We start from the raw sequence: 25,583 nt of genomic DNA, 5'->3' as shown, positions 1-25,583 counted from the left end.
AGGTTCTTGCGGGCGGCGAAGCAGGACGGAGGAATTGGCGAGGCAGAGCGGTGGAGCGGCGTTGATCGGCGAGGCTGTGCATAAGAAGTGTCGGTGATTCAGAAGGGAGGCCGGCGGACGGCATGTGCAGGCGGGCAGCGAAGCAGGGCGATTGAGCGACGAGACTGTTCGAAGAAAACGGAGAGATGAGAGATATGCAGAAACGGAAAAATGGGGAAGAAGAATAAGACGAAGAAGACGACGACTCATTTCTCATTAGGTTTTAAATAAACTTAATTTAAGTGGTCTTAAAAGTTGGGCTTTTGGACTATATAATTAAAAAGTACAGAGTATGTATATAGTTAACGTTTAAAGATTAATTAATTTTAAAATAAATTTTAATTTAAATGGGCATATTTAAATTTAAATTTAAATTAAATATGTTTTTAAATCTTAATTTCCCAAAAAAATGTTATCTTGGACACACGATATATTTTACTTTAGATTGAAGATGGTTTCAATTTTTTAATTTTAACATATTAATTTTTATTTATAAGTTATTATTAATTATTTAGCAACACATTTTATATAAGATTCATTTTATCTTAATAAATTATTATTATAATTATTTATTTTGTATAATATATTTATTATATATATTATTGAATGTATAATATTTTAATATATATTAATATATCAATATGAATAATTGTATTAAATTATTTAATTATGTTTGAAAATTATTGATAAATTGGATTTATGTTTAATTTAATAAATATATAGGTAAGATTAAAAAAAAGTAAAATCTACAAATATAAAATTAAATAACTTAAAACTAAATAACATAAATACATATTTTGATTATAATAGTTTTTTTGCATCTTATTTTGTAAAGTGTTATTATTATGGAGTAGTACATTTATGATCTTTAAAGTCCATATAATAAGGTACTATAATAAGGTACTATGATCTTTATTTTGAAATTATTGAAACATTTTTTATATATTTATATGTAATAAGATTTTATTGTATAGTATTTTTTATTTCAAATAATGGTACAAAATTATGCAATTTATAGTAGGGGTACATTTTTATTACTAATAGATTATAGTTTTAATTTAAGTGGTGTACTATATTATTATATTCATGCTAAGTTTTAATTTGAAATTTTAATTTATTGGACTTTACATTTTTTGAATTATTTTTTTGAATTAAGTAATTATATTTAAGTGTTGTATAAATTGAATTATTTTTTATTTACTCATATTTCTATTCTTTTTACTTCTCAAAATTTTAAAATATGTTTATATTGAATTCAATGTGGCTAAACCAAGTAATTATGATACACCAATAAATAACGATATAAAGTGAAACTAAATTAATATCATTATAAAACAAAGAACAATATTGCATAACATTAATTGTTGTTGTGTATAGTAATATACAATTTTATATATAATATATTAGTTTAATTAAATATGTTAAAAATAATTATAAATATATATTTATATTCAATATATATAATTTATAAATATATTTATATTTAAATTACTAGAAGTACACGTAATTATAATTGAGTTGATTTTGTTAATTGAAATTGGTGAACTATTTGTTAACATTTTTCTTTATTCGTACTATGTCTTATTTCATTTCATCCACACATGTCCTCCTTTGTTATTTCTTTTATTTTATGCTACACTCATATCAAATATTAAAATAATATACAATCATCTGCTAAAATATGAAATGTTTCATTGAGAGTGGATTGAAAGAAGTACAATCGTACAAATATTTTTTTGTTGTTATTTATAATATTGCAAATACCTATTTTAATTAGTTCTTATCTATAAATATATTTTATACTTTTTTACTCTATATTCTTTATTCTAAGTTAATATATTTTCATTATTGAAAAATCTTTTGTCCTGTGCATAGCACAAGTGTTAACACTAATACATATTAATATATCTTTTCTGGAAGTTCAAGTCGGCTAATTTTTATAGCCTAATTTTATATATGAGGTGTCATCACAAGGGACTTAATAGAGTGCCACGCTATTACCACTTCTCAAAAGATTTGCATTATCTAATTGATCGGAAATGGTACAATATGATATCTTTTTAAGTGTTGTACAAATTGATAAAACCCAATTCTCATTAAATAATTGAGCGTATCCTAACATAAATATAAACTTCAATCCATGCATTATTCATCTTCTTTTACTTTTAACTATTTCCTACATTTATCATATTTTCACACTATCATCTCACATGTACACACGTTACATATTTATATGCACATATATATATACTAGTAAATTTTTACATGGCTCACATGCACCCATATACGTACACTTTTATGATTAGTTCAATTTATGTTACTATGAGCATAATATATAGGTAGATGATCAAAATAAGAATGCATTTAAATCCAGAAATGCAGCCCAAATCTTGGCCCTAGGATTAGATGATCTAAGGGTCAATAATTAACCCAAAACACGGAAGGTCATAATTAAGTAGTTTTAGATCATATTATAATATTTGAGTTTATGTCATGTTAAGATCATTTTAGGTCATGCTTTGTTAGCATGACCTAATAATAAACTAACTATGACCTAAAAATGCTCTACGTATGACCGTGTTCTGCGTTTCTGTATTTAAATCTTGTCTTCATAGATCAAAACCCTATATACATATATATAGCGATATAATCAAAATAAAAATGCATTTAAATCCAGAAATGCAGCCTAAATCTTGGCCCTAGGATTAGATGATCTAATGGTCAATAATTAACCCAAAACACGAAAGGTCATAATTAAGTAGTTTTAGGTCATATTATAAGATTTGGGTTTATGTCATGTTAAGATCATTTTAGGTTTGTGTTAAAATGACAACTCCTCTTAAAATGACAACGTGACAACGCTTATACAACAATATTATTAACGCTACACAGCAATATTCAATACGGTAGACAGCAATCTATAGATTGCTGTATAGTGTGTCGGATATTGTTGTTCAAGAAAAATTGTTGTTTAAAGAACAGCAGATTGCTGCCCGTCTTTTCCAGAATTTTTTTTTTTTACCACGTGGCAGCTTATTATTCGTCCACGTGTACAAATGATTGGCTAGAAATGGTGGTATGGTGTTATTTTAAGGGGTGGTGGCACCTAACATGCCCATATATATATATATATATATATATTTCATATGAACAACCTATAATTTAGGTACCATTATTTATAGATATATTAATTTTTCAGTAACTAAAAATAGAAAAAATGCTACCCTAAATGATGTCCATTTAATGTCTCTATAATTCGAAGGATAATAAAATGTGCAAAACATAATAAAATGCACAAATATGCAAATATGATGCATGTTTTGGGTCATGGATGTCACAGGTTCCTGGGATGTTGGGCTTGGGCAGCATAGATTGTATGCATTGGGAGTGGAGGAAGTGCCCCGTCGCCTGGAAGGGGATACACACTTCCGGCTTCAAAGCCAAGCATCCCACGATGATCCTTGAAGCTGTAGCTGACTACCGGCTGTGGATATGACATGCTTATTTTGGAATCGTCGGGTCGAACAACGACTTCAACGTCCTCCAGTCGTCGCCCCTGTTCAACGATTAGTGCAATGGCGTGGGTCCTGCCATCAGTTTCGTCGCCAACGGCAACCAACACAATATGAGATATTATTTGGCGGATTGGATATACCCAAACTGGCTCGTCTTTGTGAAGACGACCAAGCATGCGATCAGACCAAAAAAGTCCTACTTTGCGAACCGTCAGGAGGCAGCGCGCGCAAGGATGTTGAGCGGGCATTTGGTGTGCTCCAGAGTCGATGGGGGATGGTGAAGGGTCCGGCACGTCAGTGGTATATTCCCAACATCGGGGACATCATGTACGCATGTATCATTTTGCACAACATGATTGTCGAAAGTGAAGGGGACGAACTGACTCAGTGGACCAATGAAGATGATACGGGTGCCGGTCCAAGCCACGGCGTGGCCAGCGCGAATGTGAACATGGGGGTACCTCATGGAGAGGTTGAGCGGTTGCGCGCATTTGCCGACATGCGGCAAAGAGATGCCCATATTCGACTTCAGGAGGATATCATCGAAGAGGTTTGGACGCAGAGGGGTGGACGTTGATGTGGTTGCTTTTTTTTATCTACTATGTAATTTTTTTTTCCGAATGATGTATGTTTTTTTTTATTAATGAAATATTCGCTTTTCCCCGTTCGTATTCGTGTCGAATTTTAATTCTGTAAATTTTAATTTTAATTGTGAATTTAATTTTATTGCGGGAAGTCCTAGTGCAATGAGAAGTCCTAGTAAAATGGGAAGGGCTAGTGATGACGTGGCATGAAGTTTTTATGGGAAGTTCTAGTGGAAGTCCTAGTGGAAAGGGCGCCACCGGAAACGCTCTAAGAGAAACGATTTAACTAACGTGGACCGAAGTAATAATAAGTGAGATCAGTAAGAGCATACATACACAATTCACCCTCCTTTAATCAAGTTCAATTAGACTACACAATGGTAAAAAAAACTAAATTGATATTATAATTAAATTAATATTCTAAATAAATTCATGTGGTAATAAAAAATTAAATATAATATTTTAGACAAAATAATAAAGCATGGAAGTACTATGGCTATGTTAATTGTTAACTCACTCATTTAGGGTGATACATGTTTATATGTTGTGTAGCGTGTTTAAAATCGGCTGACATATCATCCCATATTTCGCTAAAAAAATGACAAATGAAATAATTGTGAAATCTTCATTTTTCATGATTTAATTTTCATAATTTGACAATATTTTTTTTATTATTTAGCAATTTTTCCATCGATCATTTTGTTAAAACTCGTCCTGTCCATCATTGTGATAAAAAAAATAATGCAATGAAGAAGTATATACTTACGACTACTATTATTTTTTCACACACTTGTATACCATAAGTCAACTCTTGGTAAATATTTGTGAACAAAGGAAATAATTGGAGAGGAATCCGCTCTAGTGGCTATGTCATATAAACATAATGTCATTATTCACAGCTTTCAATTGACTAAGATTATATCTAAAATCAAATGTTTGAACTACTTTTTGGTTTTCGGCTTTATCTTAAAATTGACACCAATTTGCTATACATAAATGTTGATGTTGTTCAATTGCTGAAATCTGTTCAAGTACGATATTTAACTAAAAGGGTTTTTGAAAGCGGCATTGCTATTTTACTCCTTTTAAGACAGAGAGAGATATAGTACTACTCCCTTTTTCGTTATCTGAAAAATGTGAAACTTCATTTCAATAAATAAAAGATTTGAGTCTTTCTGAATTGCTATGTCAAAGTCACTAACTATTTTAGTATTATAAATTACGAATAGAATATGCTTTGTTAGTAGGAATATTACAAAACGAATGTTCGAGGAAAGTTTCTTGGGATTATTTCCCCCACTCCTGTCTAAGAGTAGGTATTTATGCATTAGCCATTTCAATAAACTTTTAAACTTTTCTAAGCTTGATAAGTTACTTTTTATAATATGACCAGTCGTAGTCAAATGTACAAAAAATTTCTTTTAGAACAAAAACTATATACTATCAAATATCAATCTTAGAATTGTAATACCAAATGGCCAGAAAGAATACGGCATGATAGTTGAATTTAATTAGTTAAAAGTAATTCGGCAAATTATGCAGATGGGTCATTATCAATCTGATATCAACCAATCTCAATAACAGTAAGGTCAAATCTTAATCCAACAAAATCATTATATTTTTGTTGGGTCTTAATCCATTAATTTCGTGTATGTTTATGTTGAATATTCGCGTCATGTCAAAAATTGTTAGCCCTAATATTATTATTACAAAGTAACTACAATTTAGCTTAACACAACGTGATAATGACCAAATCATCATATTACATTATTAAACTGATATTATTGCGACCAACTATGATATTATACAATTAAAACATGTTATATCATGTTTAAAACTTTGTCACAATTTAAATGTAATCATAAAATTAAATTAATACTAATATTTTTTAATTTATAAAAAATAATTAAAATAATAATTTTATTTCTTAACAGATAATCCGAACCAACTACAAATCATCGGGTTCTTATTGGGTCGACTCGACCAAAACCTAATAAGACTTGACCCAAATCCATTACTCTGTGCGTGTTTGTGTCGGATCAAAGTTTATCAATCCTACAAGTAATAAGTAATTATAGCAGTTGATACACCAATCAATTATTGTGATCTCTTGATTGTTACTGAAATTTTTGGTATATTGAATTTACCGTATGACCAATTTTAATACGTATCAATAACGTGCCACATTTTTGGTATTGCTATACCAAAAATTGGTACTCCAATTTGGATATAGTATATCGCAATACTGTTATACATTATATGATAGTATTGTACATGTATTCGATATTCAGAGTGTACCATATACCATAATTCCGTAAATCATATATACGTATAGAAATTTTAGATCTATTGCAGACTTGCAGTATATAAAAAATTATACGTTTACCATATTATACCGAAAATTCCACTATACCATGACTTTGATATAAGCTATATTTATTGTATAGAATTTGAGTTTTTCGTATTTTCCGTATCCCTCCTATTACCTCAAGACTAAAAAGCAACCGCGTAAAATTAGTTTTTGCTGGCCCAATGATATGACTAATTTGGAGGCAGCCCATTAATAAATCTGGCCCATGGACCTAGCCTTAGTTGAGTGGTCCCCACCCAACTCAATTTGAAAATCTAGGGTTCTTACTCCCACACATAAATAAATGTATGGTATGGTATGATTATGATAGATGCTCGTCTCCAACTCTCCGTCACTCCTTTTCTTCATACTTTAATCAACGTCGCTTCTCGAACCTACCTCCCCTTTGAATTTGCAAGGTGAGCTTTTATTTGTTTTAATTTTGTGTTGCGCTTTCATTGATGCATTAATTTAATGTTTTCTTCTGCAACTCAGAATCTCGTAAGCGACCAAGATGAGGCCGATTTTTTGCGGAAACTTTGAGTACGAAACTCGGCAATCAGACTTGGAGCGCTTGTTCTCCAAGTATGGAAGAGTCGACCGCGTCGACATGAAATCTGGTACTATATTTTACATGGCGGTTTCATTTAGTGAACATCTACTTCGTTTGTTTTCCTTTTTCTCGGATTTTGTTAGCGAAGCTGGACTTATTCTGTATTCATTGATAGTAATTAATTTATTTATGTATGCTTATTTTACTGTGATTTGTGTTAAATATTCATTTACTCTTTGTAAATGTTTTTGGGAAGTGAGTATGAGTGCATCTGCCTTTGTGTATGGAGGTCTCAGTGAGTAACCATATGTATGTTCAAAGTGCTCAAAGATGATATTAATTATACACATGTAGCACCTCTCTGCTCTTCACTTACTACGCATGTAGGCGTGCATATCCATTTTGTAAATATTGCAGGTTGTATTCTGGAAAAAAGGAATTATGGAAAAATCAGGAAATATAGTTATATATACGAGAAGTTTTCGATATTTAAGCGCCTTGTTTTGACGCAGGAACATCTACAAAGGAACCATCTTCTTCTATGCAATAAAAACCTCTAATGCAAAGGCTGCCTACTTTCCTACCTGCTCTCCTAGTTGCAGATGGGAACAGTTCCACATCTCATTCTCCATATCATCTCATTCATTTCTTCAATGCTAGCATTGCTATCCCACCCAAATGGAAAGGGTGGGGATGATTTTGGCATGCCATGCTTGCTTCAATAATGTTAAGGGATCTAGGTGTCAGACCAGTTCATCCTGCCATACCCACCTTCACTAATGTTAAGGCGATCAATGAGTCCTATCATGCCATGTCTTCCATTTACTGATCTCATGCTGTGATATTGCTGAAGCATGCTTAGCAATGACTACTCAACTATCTCCATGATCTTAGTTTGCCTCCACTATTCATCTTTGCTTTCATCAGAACCTTCGCATGTTTGCAGGTGTTTTACTTATTTCAAATCTCCACAGGAGAAATAATATACTGGCTTAGTGATGCAGCTCTGTGCAACAGTTGTACTCCTGAATGATATCTGTTGTCTATGCTTCTCATATAAGTTGTTTCACCTTCAGGGTTTGCTTTTGTTTACTTTGAGGATGAACGTGATGCTGAAGACGCCATTCGCAATCTTGATAATATTACATTTGGGCATGACAGGCGCAGGTTGTCAGTTGAATGGGCCAAGGTATGTTTACGTTGTTTGTAGCCTTGATATAATATGTTATGCTTTTGGTTTACTAAGGCAGCCTTTTGTGTTGTTCATCATGACAGGGTGAACGTGGTAGGCATCGTGATGGGAGAGCTGCAAATCAAAAGCCAACTAAGACCCTTTTTGTGATAAACTTTGATCCTGTGCGTACCAAAGTCCATGACATAGAAAGACACTTCGAGCCTTATGGGAAGCTTCTCAATGTCCGCATTCGAAGGAACTTTGCATTTGTGCAATTTGAGACTCAGGAGGATGCAACAAAAGCTTTGGAATGCACCCACATGAGGTCAGGAGCCTCAGTATATAACATAAAAGACAATTTTCCTCCATTTTGTTTCTGTGCTGAATAAGTATATTTATTCCAATCTTGCAGCAAGGTACTGGATAGGGTTGTTTCTGTTGAGTATGCACTGAGGGATGATGACGAGAGGGGTGGAATGCACGAAAGCCCCAGAAGAAATTATGGTAGACGTGGAGACAGTCCTTACAGAAGGTCACCTAGTCCAGGAATTCGAAGGAGCCGTCCAAGTCCTGATTATGGGCGTGACAGAAGCCCTGTTTATGATAGGTACACTGGCCCATCACATGACCGGCGCAGGAGCCCTGATTATGGCAGACACCGAAGGTAGATATATATGCATGTCTGACTACTATTATGTGTTTTGAATGTATAACCAAAATACACATAAAATATTGTCTCACTTTTATCTACTGCCTGTGGTAAATGTACATTGCAGAATATATACTCACATTCATCTCTTTTACTATTTTTAGTAGGTCGCCTGTTCGAAGATCAAGAACTTGATGGCTGAGTGTGTAAATGAGCTCAGTGTTTTAGGCAATGAAGGATATAAGCTTATACACTAGTGTAGGAGCTACGCTACTGGTTTTGTATCTTGAATTGAATGGTTCTCTTGCTCTGGATTTTACCTTATTTATGTGCATCTTTTGTAATTTTGCTTGGTTTTATCTATGAAGCTTCTGTTTATCTTTTTTAGAACTTTATTGTGATTTTGCAGTTATAGTACTTTTTTAGAATTTAATCTATCACCTAAAATAGTGCTACTAGTACAAAGGTTCTACATTTATCCTGAGATTGCCATTCCAAGTATTTAAACAATTGCTTCTTTATTGTGATTTGTGCGATTATGACTTTCCTCCGTCTTCTGATGTAGTACAATGATATTCTCCATTACCAATTGGCTTGATAACGAGACAAACAAAAACTATTCAAGAAACAAACCATAAAATGATTTCATGAATAATTAGGAGAATACAAAGATATAGATATACTCATAAGAATAATCAAGAAGAGGATGTGAGCAACTCTCCTCGAATGGCCTTATCAAGCCAAGTCTCAGCATCCTCCATCATTCCAGGGCTGAGTCTGACCATGAGAATGCAGAATTCCATCTGATTGAGCGCTCCGTCTCCGTCGAGATCACCCTCCTGCACCATCGCATCCGCGTCGTCTCTGCTCATCCCTTCCAACCCCAGGAGCGCACAATTCTTCTGCAGGCTCGCCGCCGTGATCAGCCCCTTGCTCGGATCCGCAAGCAGCCGGAATCCACCGCAGAGCTCCGCCACAAAGGTGTCGCCGTCCAGCTTGTCCACCATCACCGGCAGCAAGTCTTGGTACTCTTTCATCTCCGAATTTTGTTCCTTGGAAGCAGCCATCGAGAATATCAAAATAGTCAACTTTTTCCAAGTATGAAAGGAGAGAAATATGTGATGGCTCTATATAAGGAGAAAGGGTTGTAAATTATAACGGCAGGTTGTGGTGATGTTGTATAGTAGGCATTAAATGATCTCAACCGCTTGTTCAATAATGGACGCTTGGATTTTATTTCTTGGTTAGTATTATACTCGGGTTTTGATGGCTGCCTAACTGTATATGCCACAATTTTGGAGTGGGCATTGAATTAAATTGAATAAAAATAAGAGCATAGTTCCAATTCCAAAATGAGCGATTTTTCGAGGAAGCTGCTTATTCGTTTTGGAGTGGGGTTGCTGTTTGTGTCATGATACGTGACTCGTGGGGAATTGCTTGCTTGTTCTATTGTATGCGTATCTTCCAAGAAGCTTCCTCCCTCTCCCTATTTTTGGGACCAATTCTATATCTTCTGTTTTTACCTCATTAGTTTTAAGCACTGTCACATACACTACTATATAATTGTCCGACTCTTATGTTTTATTTTATATATGAATGTAGTAATCAAAGTGCATAAATATTTCTTTTTTTATGAATGTGTGAATATAATGGTGAACATTTAACTAATGTCTATGTTTGGATATATGTATCGTTTTTCAAACACTTTCCTAATCACCGACTTCTGGAATGTTGAAAAACCAGTTCTTTATTAGTTTCCGGCTGAGAAATAACAATATGTGTTCTCCCATTCTTTTTAGTTTCCAGGAATTTCGACTTGGTTGCAAGCAAGATTCCACTTACACAAATAGACAACAATTTCCATTTAAAACTAACATTATTTAAAGTTGGGTGGCTGTATTCGACGATAGACCAAGATAAGTAAATCCGAGTAATAAAATACGGAGTAATAAATTATTGAGTCAATCACGTCCTATAAGACATAAGTTATACAGTCTCATTACTGAAATACAATGACTGTCGATATTTTCATTAAGATTGTGACACTTTGAATGTTGGGTCATGTACGTTTATGGTTTTCTAATGGGGCGTAATATGTGAGCTATTAGTCTTGATCATTTATTAATTTAAAATCATTATTTACCAGCCGCCTGGTTTATTGAACTGCATCACATCACAACTCTTATGTCATGTCGAATTATTTGAATGAGTAAAACCTAAATACAATTGAAATTAAATAAATAATACAATCAATAAGGCAAACTAGGTTGGCTTGATTTGACGTGAATACCCCTCGATATAGAATACAACTATACAAACTTTAATAAAGAAACTTCATCGTAAAAATAGATACTCCCTCCGTGTCTCCAAAGAATATGCACTTCGGGTTCGACACGAGTTTTAATACAAAATTGATAAAGTAATACAGAGTTAGAGAGAAGAAGTAAATAAAGTATTGTTGGTGGATAATGAGTCTCAGTTTATTAGCGAGAAAATAGTTCTAAAATTTGAAAGTGCGTATTCTTGTAGGACAGATGGAGTATTATTTATTATCAAAATCATGAATTATGAAGTGAATTCAATTTAAAAGGTGTTAAAATTCATAAACTTTGACCTTGTAGCCAATTTTACTTAAATAGAAATTTGGCATGGCAAGTTGGATTTTGAGGTGACGAGTCGAGGTTATAAAATTAAAACGAGGATACAACCATTTTATTTGCTACTACTATAATAAAGAAAGGTACCTTTTTAGTAGGCATGAGTTATTTGCATTTCCCAATTCCAATATGGTGCAAATATACTATACACATGTCGGCCTTGATCAGAATATCAAAAATGAAATGGGATAATTTTTCGACACGTGAGTATGGATGGACACAGATTTTCACGGTTGAATAAATTATTATCAACGTCTTAATCACACTATCACTATTGCTAATTGAAAGAGACCTTGGCGTATACCTCCACAATATGAAGAGAGTTTCTCGTCATAAATGGGCCTCAGTATAATATCCACTCATTTATATTGGGCTCAGATCTAGTTTTATTTAACGTTAGGAAAAGTAAAAGTAAAAAAGGTGCTACTACTATTTTAGACCACCCAATCACTTTTTTCATAATAAAGTAAAAGAAGAAATTATCCATGTAAATTTGGTTCCTTTATTTTCTGAATAAGAGAAAAAACAATACACTTTCTGTTTCTTAATTCACACTTCATTCCAATCTAACTACAAAGTCTTGTTTTACATAAAATTGAAATTTTATTACACACACCGTTTGAATGCACTGTCCATTCATAATGCACAAATACGAATGAAAGCCACATAAACGACCAAACAACTTTACTAATGTATTAGCATAAACATTCTAACAACATACACGTCTTTTACAAATGGAACAAACACGTCTTTTTACAAATGGGAGAAACAGTTTCATTGTGATTGGTGTTGGTGTACTACTCTCTAAACAAAACAACTTTCACTATAACTACAGCTTAACCGATTATATGAATTGGAGAAGTGGGTGAGATCATGATTGCATATATATGGTTACCAATTCAATGTAGTCTAGTCTGCAAACTGGAGTGTATAACATATAAAGGGACTTTTGCCGCGTTTCTCCCCAACACACGCAATAGTCCAGTCACGATTCATGCACACGTGTTTAAGAGCCTCCACAATGGCTTTAACGTCACCCACAGGCTAGCCACTCTCTCTCCCTGCCACGTCATCAGTACTAAAATTCCATCTGCTACATCATCATTTTAAGCAAATGGGCTAGTCACAGGCTAGCCGCAATAAAAATAATTCAAAAACAACTACATTTACGAAATTAAATTTACGATAAATTACGGAATTAAATTTACGAGACATATACGGGAAAATTCATTCATTTCATTTAAATAAAAAAAGATACATAGATAAAAAAAAAGTACATAATAAAAAAAATTACATAATTAAAAAAAATTCATAAAAAAATTACATTAAAAAAATGCAATAAATAAAAAAAATGCATAAAAAAATACTTTAAAAATTATGCAATCGACTAGCCGAAATTGAGCCTACTATGGCGGCTAGCGGGATCGGCCAGCGCCCGCCGATCGGCTAGCCTAAATTGCCGCAATGGAGGCTAGCGGATCGGCCAGCGGTCGGCTAGCGCCCGCGATCGGCTAGCCTATCCGCTAGCCTCCATTGTGGATGCTCTAAATAGAAATTTATCCGAGCTTATCGACTTCTGCCTGCATTTATCCTCAAAATCGAACTCATGGTAACGAGCCTCAGTGACAATGAAATACCTAGGTCATTCTTCGTATGATAGAATGAAATAAGGGTGATGAGATAGATACCTAGGTCATTCTTTGTCATTTGGGCACTAGTGTTCCATTACTTAGTACTCCATCCATGATAATTCGTCCCAGTTTTCCATTTCGGTCCGTCCCACATAATTTGTCTCATTTTACTTTTACCATTTTTGGTACTAGACCTCATATTCCACTAACTCATTCCAACTAACATTTTATTATAAAACTAATATATAAAGGTAGACCAATATTACACTAACTTTTTCAACCCACTTTTCATTATAATTTTTAAAACCCGTGTCCGGTCAAAGTGGCCCGAATTATCCGGGATAGAGAGAGTAATAGAATGGAAAAATCCTTCCGGGACGGAAGGAGTAATAGAATGGAAAAATCCTTTTGACAATAAACTATTAATTCTAAGCCATCTCTGACAATCAATCAGCAATTTGAAATGATTTTCTTTTGTATTCTTCATAAACAAATGTTTGTGTATAATGTAGGAAGATCCATTGGAAAGTAAGAAACACATTTTGTAAAGTTAGAATGAATGTAGGAAATAAATAACAATTCTATTGCGAAAGAATTTATTTAGAAAATCGGGATGGACTTTTTTATCAAGATGAATGATGGACGTCGAGATTGATTTACTTAACACCCACAAATTGTTGCATATATGGCTAATTATGCATTTTTTGATATATATTAGAATATCTTAGTAGAAATACGAGAAGTAATAGTTTTATGATTGAAAATATTTTATATATTCAAGGACTTGAATTGGCAATAAATAAATTAATGAATAGTATTTAAAATCTTACTATACGTTGGTAAAACTTCCAACAAGTAAGATCATACGGAATTCTATAAACATTGTGCGCCAAATTGAACATGAGAAATTTCATTCGAAAAATAAACGTATGTGAAAAGCAAAGCATATGTATTTCTTCGATGGCGCGAACAGGAAACTTACCTTGGATACCCATTCCAAGCATCTATCTACATTACTCGAAAGAAATGAAAAAACCCAATTGTTCATAAATTTGAGAATTTTTTTCTGCAACGCCGATTTTTATCCATTTCCTAGCAGATAATTCAATTATTGTGAGGGGTTTAGCAGAAATTGGGGAAATTTTACAGGTGAAAGAGAGATGGGTTTGCTCTCAAACAGAGTGGAGCGAAATGAGATCAAACCAGGGGATCATATCTACACTTACCGAGCTGTCTTTGCATACTCTCATCATGGTTAGTTTATCGAATGCCTTTGTTTTTTCTTTGTGTGTGTGCGATTATCATTCTGCAAAGCAATGTTGGCGGTCAATTGTTATTGATTCTTACTCAATTTCTCCTTATAATTGGCTTCTTGAATGTGCTTTGCCCTTTTTTTTACTTTGGCATTGTCATTGCAAGTCTTTATTTTTATAAAGTTGAAGAATTTGGAAGATTATCAGTGTTGAAATTTTAATCTTGGATTACAAATCTGATATTTGTCAATCGTATTGAAATTGTACTATTTAGTTTATCGAGTTGAGTGTTTTCCTATACAGTTCCTCCATGTGTGTTCATTCAAGAATTGACAATGTTGGGTTCTAGATGGGATGATGCACCACATTTAATAACTTTCAGATGTTGAAAACTAGGCATGTTCCCTCAATCTTGTGACAGAGAACTCATGTTAGGCAAGATGGACTTGGGAGATATTTAAATGGTACTTATATGATTTGTGTTCATTGATAATCTAGTTTCTCACGTTACAAAGAGTAGTAATGAGATTCCAACCAAAGGCATGCCTTGAGAGCATAATATTGGTCCAAACCACATTGGCCAAGTAAGGCGAGTTGCAAAACAGAAGATTATGTTTTCTGGGATTCACAGTATTTAGTTCCTCAGCTTTATGGCCAAGAACGCCTTTCTCTGGATTGTATGTCATAAACCAAATGGAGTCTTTCAATGGTGATCTATTACCAATCTCCTCTGTGAACTTGACTTATTCCCTTGGTCTTAGTGAACCTACCACTCTATCCATGGTAAAAGGTAAAAACCAAGAAGAATTAGCACACATATTTCCTTGATAAGCTGTTCTATGACACTTTTTCCTCTGTCTATGATACTGCATTCTCAATTTGTATTTAAGTATGTCATCCCAATAGCTTTGTGGTCTAACTTCTAAGCTAAGAACATCTAGCATGTCTTAAGTTGAAGCAATTGTCCTCTGTAAATCTGCAAATATGTTTTGATCAGTTTCTTCTTAAATCCTTTCTAGTTTTTTTCACATGAACATATTAACTTGTGTGATTATTTTTCTCTTGCTTTGCGGTTAAAAATCTATTCCCTACCATGGACTATGTTATTATGCAGGTATCTTTGTCGGAAGCAGCAAAGTGGTTCATTTCACGCGTGTTTCTACCTCTTCCACATCCTCCGACGAAGCATACAGCGTGACTGCACAATGTCCGACCTTTCCTGACTGTGGTTTGAGGCAGCCAGACAGTGGGGTTGTCCTCTCCTGCATCGACTGCTTCCTCAACAACGGCTCCCTCTATTCCTTCAAGTATGGGGTGAGTCCATCAATTTTCCTTGCTAAAGTACGTGGAGGCACGTGCACGACTGCAGGATCAGATCCACCCGAGATAGTCATTCACCGAGCAATGTATCTATTCAGGAATGGATTTGGGAACTATGACGTGTTCCAGAACAACTGTGAGGATTTTGCCCTGTACTGTAAGACTGGTCTCCTCATAGTTGATCGTCTAGGGGTGGGGAGAAGCGGACAGGCTTCTTCCGTCCTTGGTGCACCATTGGCAGCTCTTCTCTCTTCCCCTCTCAAGCTGCTGATGCCAAGTCCGATCGGGGTGGCTACAATGACAGCAGGAATGTACTGCGTTAGTAGATATGCAACTGACATTGGTGTCAGAACTGACGTTGTCAAGGTCTCTGTCGAGGATCTAGCTATGAATCTTGGTTGGGGTAGTAATGAAGAAACACCTCAAGAAAATGAGGTCTCTAACAACCAACAAATCAGGTGATGCTATGAACTATACCAACATTAATGCCTATGTTCTGTTGTTCGGATATGAGTGAAAAATGTGACTGAACAGAAGTTGGTCTGATTAATATGTTTGATGTGGTGGAATGTTGATGATTTGGTTGTTTATGTTGGCTGTCTTGATCATCTCTCTCTCCCTCCCTCTCTGTTTCTTAGTCGCATGCCAAATATGGAAATGGGAAATATATTGACATAAATTTTCTTGAACTGCAGAATGTAAAGATCACATTTTTATAGTAATAAAGTTAGCTCTCCTCTCTGTCCTGAACAAAAATATACCCAAGTTTTGTTGAAGAAAGTGTGTAACACAGTGATTCACAGCAATTTTCCTTTGCTATACATGGTCATCTCCTATAAGAAACCAACTTACTAAAGAAAAAGCATAATTTGGTTCTTTTCTCACAAACTCAGACCTTCTGAAGGGTCTTCATCGCCTTGTCTTCTTCATCTTCTTGACCAATCTTGTTCCCTCCTTTCGACTTCTGTCCTTTCTTCGCTTCCTCAGCAGTTTCAGCCTCGAATTCAGCCTTCTCCGCCACCACATTCACTGCCCCCGCAAGTTTTTCTGTTCTGGCTGCGATCTCTATCAGCAATGATGAAACTGTCACTAACGGAACTACTTCTACCAGGGTGACAACCTCTCCGACCTTGGCCTCAGCCGTCTGGACGGGCTGTTTCGACAGGGATTTCAGGGCGTTCTCGAGCTCTTGAACTGCACTCTTCATCTCCTCCACCATGAAATCTATCTTTGTTGGTTTCTTCATGGTGCTCATCACAACAGCAAGTTCTTTCAACACAGCAGATGATTTATTGCTCAGTCTCACACAAAAGTTACCGAAATGCTTCTTGAATACATCAGGAACCTGTTTAGATTTGTTACAACACCAAACATTAACTTCCAGTTCTGACAAAACTAAAGAAACAAGCAAATACTAAATCATGCTGTCACAAATAGGATTTACCTTTGCCTTCGAATTCATGCTTCCATTAAGCGCCTCGATGCAGTAAGCACAGCTTCTGAGTGAAGCTCCAACCTTGACATACTCTAACCATGGATGTCCAAAATTGAACTTGCCATGTGCCGGTTCCCATCTTGCAAAATTTGCCTGCAAAAGGAAAACTAAATTTTGTAAGATTGTGCTCTTGATCTCTTTGTTCTTGAAACTTATTAACCGGAGATGGAGGAGAAGGATTCGAACCAAGGATTCTTCGGCAGCCTTGGAATTAAGGGCACATTTGTAGCCTTGCAATGTTTTGTCTGAAGTTTGACTGTTACTACTGAAATAGTCAGCCACACATCCTGAGTTGAGAGCAGAAAAAACTGATCAGTTCCTTCCCTCTAGTTTTTTAGTATTTGACCAAATTTGGATTTGTTGCATTTTATATTTGATTATTACCATCTAAGGAGTCAGATAGCTTGTCCATGTTGTTGGTGATAAGGTTATGCAGCTCAGTTCCTGCCCAAACAGGGAAGAAAACAATGGTTGTGATGATGCAGATGGAGGTGCCTATGGCAATGGTGGAGAGTCTGTGATGAGCCATCTCAAAGAGCTTCTCCACACGGTAGCCAGAAACTGATATGAGGCTGAAGGTCAGGATGAAGATCATGGCCCCGTAGTCGAATCGAGCTTTTATAGATGGAATGAAACGCGAGAACGTCGCTGCAGTAGCTGCACCACATTCATGCTATTAGAAACTATATGTTTCTATCTTATTTATTCATTTCCTTGTGTTTTTGGAGAGGTAAAATTACCTAGAAGAAAAACTGAGGTTTGAAGAATTATGGGCTCAAACCTCTCTCCAGCTTGGCTAGCAACCCAATGAACACCAACTCCCAATGCTCCCGCCAACAAAGTCCCGGTTGCTCTATTCACACATTTACTAAGCGTCGCCCCTGCATATATATCGACACATACGTATAAATGCATGGGGATTGAAATGAAATACGATGATGATGAAGAAGAGAACGTACCAACGGTGTACTCAAAGACGACGACCACTGTCATGACAGCCCACATAGCATTTCCGCCAACTCCCTCATACAAGGGCCTCATGTAATAGAATAGCGAAACCAGAGAGAGCGCCACACCAACCTTAACACAATGTATCGATTTCTTTGGCTCGTTTACTCCTATCCTCCATGCTCTCTGAAAGAAACCGCCCACCTTGGACACGAACCTCTGCAACCCGAACCTGCTCTCCGCTTCTAGTTCTCTCGACGTCCCATCCGCCACATTGATCCTCCATTCCACTCCTCTTCCGGCCATTTTACAATCAAGATTTGATTTTATTTGATTGTGTTGGGTGTTGTGATTAGATGCTCGTCCACTGCATTGCCATTGCCATTGCTATTGCCATATATATACTATATGGAAATGGCCTAAATCACTAATAACTTTAACGTGAGTATGCAAATGGCCTAAATCATCAATATCTTCTCTCTCCACACGCTCATATTCAATATTTTCCTTGTCTCTAGCTAGCTTAATGACTTGATGTCATGGATAAATAACAGGATATACCATTATGCATAATCTTTGGAAGATCACATTATGTAATATATATTTCTTCAATAAATAAATTATACTGTCATAAGTCATATAAAGAGTAGATAGGGATGAGGAAACTTTTATTTGAGATTGATATTCAATTCTTTATCAGTAATTACGTCAAGTGGATATTATTTGCAGTAAACTGTAGTGAATTATGAATTGAGATATTCAGATGTTAATTAATTGAACGAAATGACCTAAATTTAGGTTGGTTCTGAAAGAGGGAAAAATAAAGAAAACAAATGACCTAATTCTATTACACTGCAAGCTATAGTTGATTACAGCTGAAAATGACTTTTGCTGGTTACCAAATCATTAGTTTTATTTAATTAATATAAGCGCTTATCTCCATCAACAGAAAAGGCATCACACGATTAGCACTATGATTTCAATGTTTGCAATTTAGGTCATGCAAAACACTCTAATCCAATGATCTTCTTGATGTTCCCCATTTAGGTTCTTTCCAATATTAACATAATATTGGTGTTGCTTATATTAATTGCTCTACTGTGATTTTCCAAGACTAGTTAAAAAAATAAAAGCATAAAAAGCTAAAGGCGTTCCTAGTTCAACTATCATTGAATGTTAGTCTTGCTTATGATACTTCAACTTTCATATATCCTTAAAAAATTCACCGGTGTTTGATAAATGAATCAATAATATTTACAAAACAGGACCACATTAAACATCAACGTTCCAGCTTGAGAACGGGATATTTATTTAGGATTATTTTAAAAATATAGATGAACTTTAAGATCCGTAGTGATTTTGTATAATAGATTTTAAAATTTTATAAACTAGCGCATATGTTTTTGTATTTGTATTTGCGTTGTTCACTTAATAATCTCCGTCAAAATTTTCGACCCGCTAAAATCGACGTGACTCAGAGTTTGTTGAATTTCCAATCCAATTTTCTAAAGTTTTACGATTTTCTTACTCCAACTTATGACAAATCTTCGGTTTTAGATTTTCTTGGTTGAAACATTTGATGATGAATGTGAATCAAGTAGACAATCGTTTATTGGACAAATAGTATCCAACAATGGATGCAATGACTATTTATTGTGCTGATTTATAAACACTTTGAAGAGTATGATAACTGACTCAAGGATTTAAGACTAATCCATAAGATTGACATCGATCGTCTACCATTTGATTAATAATGAACAAATCACGTGCCATTCAGACCACACCTATTGAATTAAAGAATAACACTATAATACTAGTATATAGGAGTACTATTCTATATATACACAAAATATGTATGCTACTCCTACTATATATTTAAGTTGGATTACGTTTTAATACCCATAGTGGCAAGGTAACTTTAATTGTGGTTGTGACTTTGATAATAAGAGTACATCATCGTGCTACATGACGTTGTTACCACCCCTTACACGTAGATGTCACTAGCTAAGGTGTTATATAATATAAGGGTAAGGGTATGTATATAAGGCCTATCACCAACCATTTACACCAAATTCAAATTCATTTTTGGATATAGGTTAACACGGGTATAGATTAACACTAAAAGTAATTTTACTCCAATCATTTATACTAAATTCAAATCCAGAAGAATATATATTCCATATCCATCTACTTTTTATACCTTTTCAATTACACCTACATACTTATTTAAATTACATTAATTCCACAGTATTAAATAAAAAATTAAATTAAATTACATAATAAAATAAATTTCCTTATTATACTAAATATACTTTATATTAAAAAAATACTGTAACTTGAAAATTAATATACACTTCACCTGCTATGATAAAACTAAAGCATAAATCAAAACATATTTAAAAATATTACAATTAAAAAAAATACCACGATATGGATATAAAATTGAAAAAATTCAAAACTCGAAATTTGTGTATTTTTCCACAACTAATCAACTGATGCAAGTCCAGAGGAGCATTTTATTTCTTTTTGCGTCATATCAAGTCAAATACTTTTGAAATCGAGCATCTTCATTTGTTATTGTAATTTTTTTTCATGTTTTAATTTACATAATTAATAATAATGGACTAATTTGCAATATCTCATAAATTTTTGCAGTAACACCATATTTGGTGTTGTACACCATATATTTGGTGTTAATCCGTAGAATACACCAAAAATGGGTTTGAGTTTGGTGTATGGTTGGAGATGATTTTTACACCATAAATGAGTTTTGGTGTACGGTTGGAGTTGGTCTAATAGGGTACATGGTATGGTATTTAAATCCAAAATTTATCTTATACTTATATGTTAATTACCAAATATGGATAACAGATTTAATTTGTACACCCAACAGCTGATTGATGAACATATAACAACGAACTTTAATAAAATAAACTAGAGAGAAATGTAATTGTGTCATTTATGTAACAATTATGGTGTGAATATGTAGCATAACTAAATTAGTTGTGGAACCAATTTCTCTATCATATAATTATTGATTTAAATTATTTTTTCAAACACTATATCAAATTAAAAATGATTTTTTATGAGAATTTTAATAGAAATCCTTATTGAATACTTTCACATGGAGAAAATTGTTTTGCTAATTGTATTATATAGATATGGTAATTGAGTTTATATTATATACCGAGTGAGTTTGTAAAATATAATGATTGAGTTTGCAAAATGGATTATTGAGTTTGTAACATATACTGATTGAGTTTTTAACAAATGTTGATTGTGTTTTTGAGTTTTTAATATATGTTGATTGAGTTTCTAGTACATGTTGATTGAGTTGTGATTATGATTGTGAATAAAAATTAAATTATAGTAATATTGGTATGTTCTCAGGCAGAAAAAAGCAAAATGCATGCAAGAATATAATTTCGATAAAATCATGAAATCTGAAACAATTTATAAGGCGTTACACTAAAAAAAAAATGCTGATTACCTGACAACACAATTTCCATCAGAATTTACCAATGGATTACCAAGGGATTTGCTGTTGGTAATTTTCCTTACGTCATTTCCAACGTATCTGTGGCGGAATTGATTAATTGGAATATGAATTAGGCCTAACTTGAATATTATAACCTAATCCCATACTACTTCGTAACACCAACATATATAATGTTGATTAACTAAATTCAATATTTATAACTTAGAATTTGGTAGTTATTATATCCGGACATTGATGTCGACTTGACGATCTACCAAATTAAATGTCGTATAAGATGATATGGAATTCCAATTTGCATGCAAACCAAACTTAATTGAAGCTTTTCTTAATGAAGACAATATATATAAGAATAGATTTATCTCAAGATAACATATGTTTTGTGCCACAAATCCACTTAATTATACTACTGATGGTCGGAGTATCGTAATTTGTTACATAAAATCAAGATAATCATAATAATAAGTAGAAATTTTTGTAAACAATTTGTATGATGATGCGTGCACTTCATAGTCATGCATCCACGACTAAGTTGTGACTAGGTTTATTAAACAAATTCATTAAAATCTCGAATAATATATACATAACCATTGCTCCACAAATGACAGTGACTAATTTCATCATTAACTCTCTGCCAAATGTCAATTGTTCACCTCTTGTAAAATCCTTAGTTTGAAGTTCGAAAAGTGTTTATTCATTTACGAAACGAGGATAATGATATTAAAAATCGAAAGTAGGTTACGGGGAAATATTGTTTGATATATGTGTCTTGTGGTGTGGCAAGTTGTTCATTAAAACATTGAGTAAAAATTCGGTGGTTCAAACATATTACTATGTGGTGTGTTCAATCAATCATGATTGCAGAAAGAGAGATAAAAGGAGAGGATGAAAAGTGATTTATGCAATTATAATTGATTAGACACACCACGTGACGATATATTATCAGGATTAGGATCATTGAACATCACATTGGAATGAAAAGTGAGTCTTCCATGCATGGCTTTCTTATTTTATTTCATGTTTCACTTGAACCTGTGAAATTAATTAATTTAAATTAATTTGACTAAACCATACCTTAGCTAGTGTTGGCCGATTCTTACCTAAAGTATAAACAAATTAATTACTTCTACCATCAAAAGTCGATTTCCTACTTGGTCGTAATCATGTACAAAATGATATATTGAGTCGAGTTAAACTATTTAAAACCAATTTTAAATCAAGCCAATTAAACTTGAATCTGAAAAGATACTCAACTAATAAACTTGGTAGACACAATGTAAATACGACGGAGCAAAAAGTATGTGTATATGTAATAATATAGACATAGTATTGGATAAATTCGAGACTTGTGGAATAAAAAATGTATATATTGATTTAGAAAGAAGACCGAATCTACGTAACAATTGATCGGTTTCCATTTTCCAAAAGAATGGAGACTAATTCATGATGTGTATGTGGTTGTACAACTGTTTTCCTATTGTTTTGTTTTATTATGCTTTTACATCCATTTTCAAATTATATCCTATTTCACGTTTCCCTTATCGTCGACTTGTTTAATAATTTTGTTTTATCTTTATGTTTCCTTCTTCTATTTTCAAGAGAAATTAAAGTGGTAGTACACATTTATTAGTAATATCTAAAAGGTACGCATAAAGCACGCAAAAGTTGAGAATTTAGATTTAAAAGGATTTAATTTCTATTAATAAGTATATTCTGAGAATTAAAATAAGTAAAGAGTATAATAATATTATAGCGTTCCCTTTCATGTACGCACATTCGACTTTTCTTATTTATAATGGATACTATCCAATTGTAAAACCAAATAAAAGCCCACAGAGAAAAGAAGTAAAAATACATTGGGCTCTCGGAGAAGGACATCTGGTGGAGGGATAAGTCCATGAGGATTTTTGGAGAAACGGGAGCTGGAACGTTGAGTTGGTCCAGACCGAACTTGAACCTCTTGGAGTCTCAACGGATGCTATTGCTGAGATTAACTCAAGTAACAAAGATACGCTGAGATGGACGAGCTCTCCTCACTACGACCTCGGCTTGGGAAAGAACAGTGGAGTGGAGGTTATTAACCCGTTGGCGTGGAGGGTGAGACAACGCAAACAAATTAGACTTGTTAGATGGGTTCCGCCAGATCCATCCTGGCTCACCGATGGGTATGACGGGGTCAGGGGTTGGTGGTATTCTCCGAGATGAAGAAGGAAACTTAGTGCGAGGATTCAAATCAAACATCTGGATGCGGAGCTCCAAGCCCTGTCTCTCGGGCTTGATTTGGATTTGGATTGAAATGGGGAACCTTGAAGCCGTTGCTTTGGTCTCAGCGGAGAGGCACGATGCAGCTAACTTGCGACCTCGGAAGTGTGAAATAAACTAAACTTGATCTGCTACAAGGTTTCTCATATCCAAAAGGAAGGTGATTGCCAACGCGCTAGCACAGCAGCCAGCAGGGATGCAATGAAACCCAACACACCTCTTTTGATCAGCTCACGACACCAGCATTGATCAAGGCAATGATTCGTATGGACCAACTTGGCCTCCCGAATTTCTCCTCTCACGGCCCCACAAGACGTTAAATAATTTGGTCTATCCTTATTCCTTGCACATAGGAAGAGAGTAGAATGGTGTCATGTCCACTGTTGGGATTTTGACCCCAAGCTATCCTCTATATTTGAAGTTGAGCATGTCACTTTTGGACATGCCTTGTGTTTATAATTGTTTGCTTTCATGGTATATAGGGATGTTGTTAAAAAAAAAAGTTTAAATACTACTAGTACTATAAAGTATGGAGTACTACAGTTGGGCTTTGATAAAAAAAAGCCCAATGTGCGTGGACGAACGAGGGAAGTAATGAAGGGAGGAAACAAATGGCAGAACATTTACGCGCATCCAAATGATAAATTGCAGAGTTAGATTTTTATGGGATCAATCTGATAATAAATTTATAAATCAACCCTGTATGATTTAATCTGAATTTGAACTATAAAAAAAATTGTCAATCGAATTGATATATACAATAATGTATTGACATAGCACCATACACGCAGACACTCATAAATGATCTAGGAAAATCATAATTAGCAAATCAAAAAATAAATCAAATCGTAACTTACAAATTACAATAAGACCCAATGATTAATTATTTGGGCCCCCACCGATAACTTTATTCATAGATTATTAGGAATTAAACCTTTTCTTTTATTGCAGAAAAGAAATGCAGTAAATATAGATGCTTTTTAGGGGAATATTAGTATTTAACGAATTGCTTATTCAATATTCATTATTTTGTACTCCTTTTGTTTTTTCATAGTTGAGTCATTTTATCATTTTAGGAAGTTTCTTCATAGTTGAGTCGTATGGTAATTTTTTCCTCTATCTTACTTTACTCTCTTACTTTATTCACTTTATACTTTATTTTCTCTACTTTTTCCTCTCTCTTACTTTTTTATCTATTTATTTAACACACCCATCATTCATTTCTAAAATTCCGTGCCGAAAAATTCCGCCTCAACTATGAAGAAACGGAGGGAGTACTTTTGATCAAATAAAAATGTGGAGTTTTCAGAAATCCATGCCGCACGCATCCTTATTCTCCAACTAAAATATGACATGTAAGTTAATCAAAATTATGTTAAATAAGGACGAAATGAAATAAAAATCGAAGGATCTATTATAACATAAAAACATTTAATAAAATAAAAATAGGACGATCTAAGAATGTGCCTTACGTAAATGACAGTAATCAAATCAAAATTATTAGATACTACAATTTTTACATTTAAATTGGTATGCATAGAATCGTTTTGAATCTTGATTTAACAAATAAAAGTAGTACTCGTAATTATTTTTATGAAACATGCATCCAGAAATAATTATACACGAGAAAAAGAAAAATATGTAATGATGAACAAAC

At 34.0% G+C, this 25,583-nt stretch overlaps 4 protein-coding genes across 5 annotated transcripts; 2 read left to right on the top strand and 2 right to left on the bottom strand.

Annotated features, from left to right (window-relative positions):
• Positions 1–6,777: 6,777 nt before the first annotated feature.
• On the top strand, positions 6,778–9,254 carry LOC125222160 (serine/arginine-rich splicing factor RS31-like). 2 transcript variants are annotated; one of them, XM_048124641.1, is made up of 6 exons: positions 6,778–6,907; positions 6,984–7,108; positions 8,118–8,230; positions 8,317–8,540; positions 8,628–8,879; positions 9,029–9,254. In XM_048124641.1, the coding sequence occupies exons 2-6, from the start codon at positions 7,003–7,005 to the stop codon at positions 9,057–9,059; spliced, it is 726 nt and encodes a 241-aa protein (XP_047980598.1). In that variant the 5' UTR covers positions 6,778–6,907; positions 6,984–7,002; the 3' UTR covers positions 9,060–9,254. The 2 variants fall into 2 exon arrangements, with proteins under 2 accessions (XP_047980598.1, XP_047980599.1); XM_048124642.1 differs by lacking the exon at positions 6,778–6,907 and adding an exon at positions 7,554–7,987.
• A 229-nt stretch (positions 9,255–9,483) lies between these two features.
• LOC125222161 (calcium-binding protein KIC) lies at positions 9,484–10,134 on the bottom strand. Its single transcript, XM_048124644.1, has one exon. The coding sequence runs from the start codon at positions 9,929–9,931 to the stop codon at positions 9,560–9,562; it is 372 nt and encodes a 123-aa protein (XP_047980601.1). The 5' UTR covers positions 9,932–10,134; the 3' UTR covers positions 9,484–9,559.
• Positions 10,135–14,085: 3,951 nt separating this feature from the next.
• LOC125219563 (protein LEAD-SENSITIVE 1-like) lies at positions 14,086–16,333 on the top strand. Its single transcript, XM_048121575.1, has 2 exons — positions 14,086–14,406; positions 15,520–16,333. The coding sequence occupies exons 1-2, from the start codon at positions 14,313–14,315 to the stop codon at positions 16,185–16,187; spliced, it is 762 nt and encodes a 253-aa protein (XP_047977532.1). The 5' UTR covers positions 14,086–14,312; the 3' UTR covers positions 16,188–16,333.
• Positions 16,334–16,422: 89 nt separating this feature from the next.
• On the bottom strand, positions 16,423–18,558 carry LOC125219562 (aluminum-activated malate transporter 10). The gene is made up of 6 exons (XM_048121574.1): positions 18,180–18,558; positions 17,961–18,101; positions 17,605–17,877; positions 17,407–17,507; positions 17,170–17,313; positions 16,423–17,070 (listed from the first exon to the last, which is right to left on the bottom strand). The coding sequence occupies exons 1-6, from the start codon at positions 18,472–18,474 to the stop codon at positions 16,615–16,617; spliced, it is 1,410 nt and encodes a 469-aa protein (XP_047977531.1). The 5' UTR covers positions 18,475–18,558; the 3' UTR covers positions 16,423–16,614.
• Positions 18,559–25,583: the final 7,025 nt, after the last annotated feature.

Source organism: Salvia hispanica, chromosome 4 (assembly GCF_023119035.1).
Source record: "Salvia hispanica cultivar TCC Black 2014 chromosome 4, UniMelb_Shisp_WGS_1.0, whole genome shotgun sequence".
Classification (NCBI taxonomy): Eukaryota; Viridiplantae; Streptophyta; class Magnoliopsida; order Lamiales; family Lamiaceae; genus Salvia; species Salvia hispanica.
This window is presented reverse-complemented; position numbering and strand designations above follow the sequence as displayed.

Coding starts and splice junctions, on each gene's coding strand:
- LOC125219562 (XM_048121574.1), bottom strand. CDS start 18,474: ATGGCCGGAAGAGGAGTGGAATGGAGGATCAATGTGGCGGATGGGACG. Junction 17,878..17,960: donor AACCTCAGTTTTTCTTCTAG/GTAATTTTACCT, acceptor AATGTGGTGCAG/CTACTGCAGCGACGTTCTCG. Junction 17,071..17,169: donor GCATGAATTCGAAGGCAAAG/GTAAATCCTATT, acceptor AAATCTAAACAG/GTTCCTGATGTATTCAAGAA.
- LOC125222160 (XM_048124641.1), top strand. CDS start 7,003: ATGAGGCCGATTTTTTGCGGAAACTTTGAGTACGAAACTCGGCAATCA. Junction 7,109..8,117: donor CCGCGTCGACATGAAATCTG/GTACTATATTTT, acceptor TTTCACCTTCAG/GGTTTGCTTTTGTTTACTTT. Junction 8,880..9,028: donor GATTATGGCAGACACCGAAG/GTAGATATATAT, acceptor TACTATTTTTAG/TAGGTCGCCTGTTCGAAGAT.
- LOC125219563 (XM_048121575.1), top strand. CDS start 14,313: ATGGGTTTGCTCTCAAACAGAGTGGAGCGAAATGAGATCAAACCAGGG. Junction 14,407..15,519: donor CTTTGCATACTCTCATCATG/GTTAGTTTATCG, acceptor GTTATTATGCAG/GTATCTTTGTCGGAAGCAGC.
- LOC125222161 (XM_048124644.1), bottom strand. CDS start 9,931: ATGGCTGCTTCCAAGGAACAAAATTCGGAGATGAAAGAGTACCAAGAC.